The sequence below is a fragment of the Alosa sapidissima genome, chromosome 19 (genome assembly GCF_018492685.1).
Source record: "Alosa sapidissima isolate fAloSap1 chromosome 19, fAloSap1.pri, whole genome shotgun sequence".
NCBI classification, from domain to species: domain Eukaryota; kingdom Metazoa; phylum Chordata; class Actinopteri; order Clupeiformes; family Clupeidae; genus Alosa; species Alosa sapidissima.
In genome coordinates this window covers 15,086,327-15,096,326 of record NC_055975.1, presented here as the reverse complement: position 1 = coordinate 15,096,326, position 10,000 = coordinate 15,086,327, and the positions used below count along the sequence as shown (strand labels likewise).

Sequence of the window (10,000 nt, the reverse complement as noted above, 5' to 3'; positions counted from 1 at the left end):
GCTCTGCTTGTGAATTCTGAAGGAATGCCACCTGAATCGGCCCTCATCCATCAGGGTCTGACAAGGAGGAGAGGTGGCTAGGGAGAGACAGAGCACAGAGAGAGAAAGAGAGAGAGAGAGCACAGGAGCTCAGACAGGGGGAGGAGAGGATGCCATTGGTTGCTGACACATGCGTGATGTGCATTTTAAACAGTTGTGACGTGTGTGTGTGTGTGTGTGTGTGTGTGTGTGTGTGTGTGTGTGTATGCACATGAAATACTTTTTTAAGATTAGAAATGTGTCATAATGATAAGACACGATAGGAGATTGAATAGATGCATATAGACAGATTGTGTGGGTTTGTGGGGCCTCTTGAACTGTGTGTGAGAATGTGTGGGTGGGTGGGTTGATATGTGAGGGAGAGAGGTTGGAGCTTTATATAACTTTGATGTTGACTGACTGTAGATTGAGTGGGATGGAGACTGTTAAAAAAAACAACAGTTTAGCTTTTGTGCATTATGTATGATCATGTGGAAATGCCTTTCAGTTCATGGTGTGTGTGTGTGTGTGTGTGTGTGTGTGATTTTTTTTTTTTATTTAAATGTTTCTGTCCCACAGTGCCAGAGGAAAGGTTTCAGAAATCATTTTCTGTTAGTAGTTGGTATTTGCAGATTTGAGATTTTATATTTCGAGATGTACACAATCACGTTCAAGCAGACTTTTGTGTGTGTGTGTGTGTGTGTGTGTGTGTGTGTGTGTGTGTGGATAATTGTACATGTGCTTGTGTGTGTGTTGCAGGACACACTGTTTCCTGTTCTTTGCTCAGCTGTCCTCTCTCCCATGGTGCACTGGGTGCGTGTTCACAGACTCTGTGGTCTTTTCCCAAAGCCCGAGGTCAAAGGTGGAGTGTCTCCGGTCTTCTTCAAACAAACTCCATCATTCTCTCACACCAGAGGGTCTGCAGTGAGTGTGTGTGAGATGGAGAGAGTGCACAGGATGTGTGTGATTGTGCGACAGTGGCAATGTTTGTGCCTGTGTGGGTGAACAAGAGAGTGAGAGGGAGGACTGAGTGTATGCTTGTCTCTGTGTGTGTGTGTGTGAGAGAGAGAGAGAGAGAGAGAGAGAGAGAGAGAGAGAGAGAGAGAGCTGTGTGTATGTGAACACTGTTTGGACAGCGGTTTCACACTCCATGTACCTCTCAGTGCGGGAGCGAAGCTGCTCCGGATGCCCAAGGTTTTCCGACCGGATGAAGACCAGCGTTTCCACTTTCCGCTTTATCCTTCTTAACAAAAACAACTTTCTTTATCTCTCCGTCTCTCTCTCTCTTTCTCCCTTTGTACCTCCCTCCATGTTCCCCCTTTCTGTAATCACCCCATTTATCTACATTTCTTTCTCCCTCTCACCAACTACAACAACTTTTTTCTTCTCTCTTTCTTTCTTTCTTTCTTTCTTTCTTTCTTTCTTTCTTTCTTTCTTTCTTTCTTTCTTTCTTTCTTTCTTTCTTTCTTTCTTTCTTTCTTTCTTTCTTTGGCCATGTCCATGTAGCGGGGTATTATTATTGTGTCTACACAAAAACAGTCAGTTTTCGGTCACTAAATATGGATTTTTTTTTTTTAAACTCTGGCCAAAGTGGGGATTTTTGAAAAACTCTGTTTCAGTGTTTGCATGTGGACAGGAAGAAAATTGAGATTTTGGATTGTGACGTGATGTTTTCCCTATTCTTTAAAATGTTGTCAGGTCTCCAATTGGCCATCTGTTTGATTGACGTGTTCTTGATAGCCTTCAACAACGTTCAGCTGTTTTTGCATATCCATGTACAGGTAGATTAAATTATTTCACAATGCGGAGCACAAATCTCAGTTTTTAAAAATTCCTGGCTACGCGTGTACATGGCCCAACACATTCCACAGAGACACACAAGGGGAATCTGTGCACTTTAGAGTCTCTGTGTTAAAATGTCTGTCCACACACACTCATCCTCACACTCGTTCACTCTGAGTTTGATCCCTGCTCAGTCACGCCTCTCTCCAAGCATGACTGTTAATGTGTCATCACACCTGCCATCGCACTTCCTGTCTCAAACAGGAAGCACTTGCCTCTTGGAGGTACCCATGGGAACTAACTTCTCCTGAATAGGCAGAAAAAGTGGGTAAAAGTTGCTGCATGTGTGGAAACTATGTACAGTACCTGATCCAAGATCAGCTGATCCTCAGCATTGTCCGATGGGATGGGTGTTTACGTAACTGGATAGAAACTGGGTCCCCTTAACCGCAAGGAAAGGTTCAACGAGTGCGTTTCATGACCGCAGTGGCAGTAGTCATCACATGGACCATCACACTGACCTAACTTGGTGGTCAGGTGGTGTGTTTGCTTGTTCTTCAGAGGAAACATTTTTCCATGCTGCTATATATTGGTCAAGTGCTCAGTGAATATTTGTGCTCTCTTATTGCTTATCAGAGCTGTGATACAACGCCTGTACAAATACACACACACACACACACACACACACACGCATACGCACACACACTAATGTTGACATGTATCTTACTGCTTGTGTGTATGTCTTCCTGTCTTCAGGGCCAGCTGTCTCAGGCTCTCAATGGGCTGTCTGACCGTGCCACTGAGGCCAAAGAGTTCCTGGTGCAGCTCAGAAACATGGTGCAGCATATCCAGGTAGAACACACACGCACACACACACACACACACACATGCACTTTAAGACATTAAGAGTGGGATTTAGAAAAAGGAATGATCAAGTAGATCAAGTACGAAGAGAGGAGACAGATGGAGGAGAGAGAGAGAGAGAGAGAGAGAGAGAAAGAGAGAGAAAGAAAAAGCCAGAAGCAACCCTCCAGCCAGGTCTCAGCCCTTCTGCTGGTCCACCACCTGCATGGGGGCAGGGGACACATTAATGTCCTACCAATCTGTTCAAAATGACACCTCACGTCCTACATAGAGCAGAAGGGTACAAGATGAAGAAGGAAGGACACTTAAACTATTAGAGAGGCATGCAGCCCAGCTCGGGGCTCGTCCACACTGCCAGCACAAGAGGGGGATTCATCCAGAGCATTTCACGTCTGACTATGACTTCAGATGAGGGATGTCAAGGGTGCAGTTGAGTTCACAGCATTCTACAAGTGCACTGTGGGGCGCCAGTGAAACTCATTCTTGTCTGCAGATATGATGGCATGTGTCGTACTATTTTGTTCACCCTCTTACTGACTGCCTCTTTCTTCCTGTCTCAGGATACATCAGTACTTCTTTGTTTTCTTTTATTGTCTCTTATTCTGTATTTCTTTCTTTGTCATATGTTTACTGCTCTGTCATATTTTGTAGCTTGTGTTTCTGTTTTATACTAATTGCATCTGTGCAATCTGTGTTTTCCTCTCTCATCTGTATCTCTCTGTTTGTGTGTGTGTGTGTGTGTGTGTGTGTGTGTGTGTGTGTGTGTATGTTTTCCGTGTGTGTGTGTGTTTGTGTTTTGTGTTGTGCATGAATATGTTTTCCATGTGTGTGTACGTGTGTGTGCACGTGCACTCAGGAGAACGGTGTGGAGTTTGAGGCGTGTTTGGTGGCCCAGTGTGACGCTCTGATCGATGCTCTGAATCGCCGCAAAGCCCAGCTGCTGTCACGCGTCAACAAAGAGCACGAGCACAAACTCAAGGTGAGACACACACATCATCAACCACTCAGATATTCAACATTATGCTCCCATTAGATATGCATTAACCAGCACAGATTTCCTAGAAAGCCTAACTGGGTCTACATAATAAAGACCAAACGGGCCTCACTCCTTACTTCTTTCCAGATCAGCGCACTGGTTACAGTAACAGCTCGGGGTTTAGTGGTTAGGTTTGGATTCATCTATCAGAACCCCCCTGAGCAGGTGTGTGTGGTAATTAGACACATATTGGGAGAGGTATCTCTATAAGCCCCAAACTGGAGCCATGTGTGTGTGCGTGCATGTGTGTGTGCATATGTGTTTGTGTGTGTGTGTGTGTGTGTGTGTGTGTGTGTGTGTGTGTGTGCAAATGCATGTGAGTGTCGAAGTGTGTGTGTGTGTGTGCCCGAGGATGGGCAGATGGTGTTTCACTTCAGTGCTCTTCCTCTCCAATGTGTGTGGGATTTATCAGATTAATTATTCACTGGATGGTTAATGTCTGAATTCTGTCACATGGGCACATTCACACTTACACCCACTCACACACTTACAGGGAGAAAGATTTTGGGACTCATTTTTTCTGGATTCATGTTTTAAACATGAAATCTTAAATGATGGAAGGAGGTATCATTTCATATCATATCAACCTGTCCACAATCAGATCAATCTTCATACTATTTGTGTGTGTGTCTGTGTCTGTGTCTGTGTGTGTGTCTGTGTCTGTGTCTGTGTCTGTGTGTGTGTGTGTATGCCTGAGGGTTGCAGTCTGTGTATGTAGGAGTGTGAGTAGTATTGACAGCGTATATAGGCCTAATGTCTCCAGTGTATGGGATTCACATGTGAGTCATTGTTCTGCTGAACACAAAACACCTCCATACTGAGGAGATGTAATTAGGATGAATCCGTGTCCTGAGAACTGTTTGTACAAAACACGAGTAAACACAATTAATAATGTTTTGTTTGAGGACATCACTTTGCTGAGTAGAAAGACAGAGAGGCGGATGGATGGATGGATGGATGGGTGGGTGGGTGGATGGATGGGTGGGTGGGTGGGCGGATGGAGAGAGAGGGTATGTGTATGTCAGTTGGTGTGTGGGCTGGTGTAGAATGGATCAGTAATCTCTGTATCCATGTGACATTGTGGTGGAGGTCTTCTGACTGGAATCACATGAAATTCTTTGTTTACATGGAACTGAGGTGACACAAGCAGAAGAGGTTACGAGAGACATTGAAGAACTGGCTATAATTTCACGCTTGCCTGATCCATGAAATTAATACTTCACACTCACACACTCACACACTCACACACTCACTCACTCACTCACTCACATTTCCAGAGTCCTGATGTCCGCATTCTGTATGAAAGGCAATAGAGAATGCTGCAATATATTTACTAATGGAAAGGGTTGATGCTCAGCTAGCTTAGATGGGGGCTGAAGCCATATCAGTTAGCCCCAGAGGCTGGAATAGACCTGGCCTTGATCAGGTCAGTCCCATAACTCAGTCCTAGTCGGGGTCATTGCATCAGTTTGCTTCAGTCTACATAAGTTATGGAGTGAGAATGTTAAAGATCAAGACTATATAACCTTATTTACAGATACATTTACAGATTTATAAACTCCAGATAAAAAAACACACAACAACATATTACTTAAAGGGTAAATTTCAACAATTAAAACAGACGGTTAGAGTAGTGTGTGTTTTAAAGTTTTCTGATTAAGAGACACACACACACACACACACACACACACACACACACACACACACACACACACACACACACACTCACACACACAACCGCACAGTTATACAGAGACACTGTTAGTACATTACCCTTAAGGGACATGTTTGATGCACATAATTGGATACTGTATATCTTAAAATATTTCCGATCTATTCATCCTGTAAATGGGGATATACACACAATCATACTCACATTTTGCCCACATACACAAAGCTCGATATGTCTTCAGTCTTTCCCTTGCAGTTCCCTATGGACCTCATTAAGGCAACTCCACTGCACTGCTCAATTGCTTCGGAGAGGGAATCCAAACCATCTGAATACATGTGTGCACACACATGCACACACACACACACACACGCGCGCATGCACGCATGCACACACACACTCTCTTTCTTGATCACACATGGACACACAGAAAAAGATGTGTGACAGCAGCCACGACTGGTATGTCTGTGTGTGTGTGTGTGTGTCTGTGTGTGTGTGTGTGTGTGTGTGTGTGTGTGTGTGTGTGTTGAGTAATTGGAATCCAGTCGTTAGAAGTCTGTCCCTGTGTTTTCCACTCGATCAGAGTGCTGCCACAAGTCAAATTTTCTCTTTCATTTTTGCTCTCTTCAGTCCTTTGTTATATCCCTCTCTTTCTCTCTCTCCCCATCCTTTTTTCTCTCTCTGTCTTGCTATGAAGGTGTCTTTTCTTTCTGTCTACTCTTCACAAAAGCACAGCTAGACCAAGAGTGAGGGCAGTCACACATAGGCAGTTCTAAATTGTTGGACAGACTGGTGGGCCTGTAGCCACAGAGTGAAAGTGACTGTGGCTGTCGGCTTCCACAGCTCCAGATTCCTTATTCTCCTCTGGACACCATGGGCTGGTCACTATGGTTACACGGAACGTCGGCAGATTTCTTTAGCAGCAGTAATCTCCACCCATCAAACGTGTGCATGCGTGCACACACACAAAAACACACACAGACACAGGCACATACACACACACACACACACACACACACACACACACACACACACACACACACACACACACACACACACACACACACACACACACACACACACACACACTCACACACAAACAATCATGCTGTGAAAGCCAAGCCTCGTATCAATCAATGAAATAATTAATGGCCTTCTAATTGAAGACCTGAGATCGTTCTCCCTAAGGCATTGTAGCTCTTTGAGCAGAGTGGTGACCAATAAAAGATTCCAAACAATACTATTACTAGTGTTTGCTGTAAAAGTGCTTGTGATATAAATGTGAAATATCTACATAACATAGAGGATTATTATCTGATTTCCACTCATACAAACATATTTACACATAATCGATGTCATCACATGCCATGACATCTAGAACATTAGGTAATCAGTCTGCTTCTGATAGAGAGGGACTAGCTTACCATACAGCCATACACATCAGCGCTGCCTAGAGGTGATCAATCATCATGTGATGTGAATAGAGGAGACAGCACGTGGAGGCTGTGTGTGTGTGTGTGTGTGTGTGTGTTGCGTGTGTGTGAGTGTGTGTTGCTCGGGCCTCTTCTTATCTGAGATGTATCAAATGACCGCAAAAACACTGATGCCAACAGCTGATAGCAGTAGAGCCCCTAATGTAGTAAGATCAAATCAATATAACCCTTACAACATCAATAATATGCTGACCAGAAGCTTAATCACCAGTTTGCATAGCTGTAAAGCAAGAGTATGAACATTGTTGCTGAACTGAATAACACAACAGCTGCACAAACAAACAGTACACTTTACTGACATCATACATATGTCTTCAAAATCAGAAATAAATAGAGGTGGATATCCCTACACTATCACAGACTGCTATTTAGAGCTCTCTCTCTCACACACACATACACACACACATAAACACACACACAGAGGCATATAGTACATATAGAGAGAAACACATACACTGAAACACACACACACACACACCTCCGTAGTGGCTTCCCTAACTTACTGACTGCTAGGACACCTCACTCGTGACCTGTGCGTCCTCTTCGTCTCCGACCTGTCACACGTGTGATTGTGATGACACGGTAATTATTTTTATCAAGCCTGTCGCTCCTCGTGGAGCCACTTCCGTTTCAATCGCTTTGGAAAGTCGATAGGCCATTCCCACGGGAGCACACTCGTCTATTCACGGTAAGGATACAAATAGCCCAAACCAGGCCAGGCATCCCAGAGAGGAGAAGAACTGGAGCTGTAGCCTGGATAGCTGCAGAAGGAAGCACCCCACTCTGTACCAGCCACAGTGTGTGTGTGTGTGTGTGTGTGTGTGTGTGTGTGAGAGAGACAGAGAGAGAATGAGGGAGAATGTGTGTGCGTACATGTGCATTTGTATGTGCATTAGTCCCAGTGTGTTTGTGTGTGTGTGTGTGTGTGTGTGTGTGTTTGTGACAGAGGGAGATATTCAGAAGGAGAGAGTGACTTTCTTTGCCACCCCTCTAGGAGTGTTTCTAATCTCTGCTGCCTTTCTGAAGCCCCATTTTAATCCTGCTATCATCCTCTCACACACCTCACCACCCTGACTCCATCACCGCACCTGAAGGGACCAGAACCATGCAACTTCACTACTGGTCCAGGACATACACACTCTCTCTCACACACACACATACACACACACACACACACACACTCACACACACAAGCATACACACACACACACATTCACACAAACACACACACACACGCAGACACTCACTCACACATACACACATCACAGGGGTCTTCGTAGTCTCCTGCTCCTGCAAGAGAATGTGGGAAGTAATGCCCTGGCAGATAGCAGTTTGTGGGACAGAGGGAAGATCTGCCACCTTCTCTAAGCCCAGATGGTACCTTAGTCAGTCAGCCAGAGAAATGGATACTGGATACGGTTTATCCATGTGTGGGGGGCTATGCAGTGTGGGAGTGGATGGAGAGAGATTAGTACAGAGAGAGAGAGAGAGAGAGAGAATATAATGGGAGAGAGATAGTAGGATAGAGAGAGAGGAAGGGGAACTGTGATGAGGGAGCTGGGAGGGACGGGGAAGTCTGAAGAAGAAGAGAGAAAAAGAAGAGAGGAGGGGAAAGAACGAGAGAGAGGAAAGGACAGAGGCAGAGGACAAGACAGAGTGTAACTGGGACTGATGTCACAGAGTGCACGCACACACGCACACGCACGCATGCACGCACACACACACACACACACACACACACACAGGCTTATGCTCATGCATTTGCACACACAGGAAAACACACGCACATACACACCATATACAATATACTTAGCAGTGCTGGTATATAGACACTGAGCAATCAGGGCAAAAGTGTGCGAGAAAGAGTTGCCTACATACACTCTCAGAATGTGTGTGTGTGTGTCTGTGAGAGAGAATGAGAGTAAATAAAGAAAATAAATGGAGTTGAGTCAAATTCTTAGGGAGCTGCTTTGTAAGCAGACAGTGTTGCAAGTGCAGAGACTAGGACGTGAGTTGTTTAGTGTGTGTGTATGTGTGTAAGAGAGAGAGAGAGCAGGTCTGTGAGTGTGTGTGTTGTTTCAGAAAAAAGCCATCTGGTCCAGTGCCAGGGGTATGGGAGTCCAATACTGACTCACTGCAGCAACCTAGTGTGAACCCCCAGACAGACACCCCCACCATCCCTTACACACACACACACACATGGCCAGACCACAGGCAAGGTCGTGTCCCTAGGTAATTGATTTATTCTGTCAATTAATTGTTTACACCAAATAAATACAACCCAAGAATGCCTGCTCACACCTATTGTGAAATTGTGTTTGTGTGTGTGTGTGTGTGTACTGTGTAAGTGTGTCAAATTTGGGCAGTTTGTCCTGAGTATTGAAACAGAGTGCTAGTTCAGCTGGCCCTATCACCACTCGACTCACATACACATCGATTCATCACAACTCACCCTTCCACACACACAGACACACACACACACACACACACACACAAAACACATTAGATCCCTCTGAAGTTTTGATGAAGTGATGAAGAGTCATCGCTTTTCCCCAAGGCTGCTGGAGCTTGTAAAATCTATTAATAAAACATAGTTATAGAAAGGAATGTTTTCAAAAACTGTTACCTCACTGTGTCAGCTGGGTTTTATTCTTCATTCTTATTTAAAGCAGAGGTCATGTCACAATAATAATCCATGCATGTGTGAGATTCCTTTAATAGACACATCAGAATGGAAGCCACTGCAGAATGGGTAGCCTAAGCATGTATGAAACTACAGTGAGTATTCCTGTTAGTTAGTTAGTTAGTTAGTTAGTCAGTCACCACCCTGACTCCATCACCGCACCTGAAGGGACCAAAACCATGCAACTTCACTACTGGTCCAGGACATACACTCTCTCTCTCTCTCTCTCTCACACACACACACACACCCATACCCACACCCACACACACATGCACACAAACACACACAGACAGAAGTTCAATTATTTGTGGGCCTCCATGTTCAAGTCCACCTAGCTTAACACATACAGTACATGCATAGCAAAAGCAAACCATAGCATTGTCCACATTTTTGTAACGCGCCTTAAGTGCAAGTACCTTGTCATGTATTTCCAATGGGTGCGTATCATCTGCGTA

The 10,000-nt window shown here is 44.6% G+C and overlaps 1 protein-coding gene across 4 annotated transcripts in view; it reads left to right on the top strand.

Annotated features, from left to right (window-relative positions):
• The window catches only part of trim9 (tripartite motif containing 9), a 40,537-nt gene that overhangs the window by 15,032 nt on the left and 15,505 nt on the right, over window positions 1-10,000 (top strand). For 2 of the 4 annotated variants that reach the window (XM_042072010.1, XM_042072008.1), the window contains exons 2-3: window positions 2,557-2,652; window positions 3,524-3,643. In XM_042072010.1, the coding sequence (XP_041927944.1) occupies window positions 2,557-2,652; window positions 3,524-3,643 (216 nt within the window). Of the gene's footprint in view, window positions 1-2,556; window positions 2,653-3,520; window positions 3,644-10,000 lie in introns of all 4 variants that reach the window. The other 2 variants (XM_042072009.1, XM_042072007.1) reach the window with 1 other exon arrangement.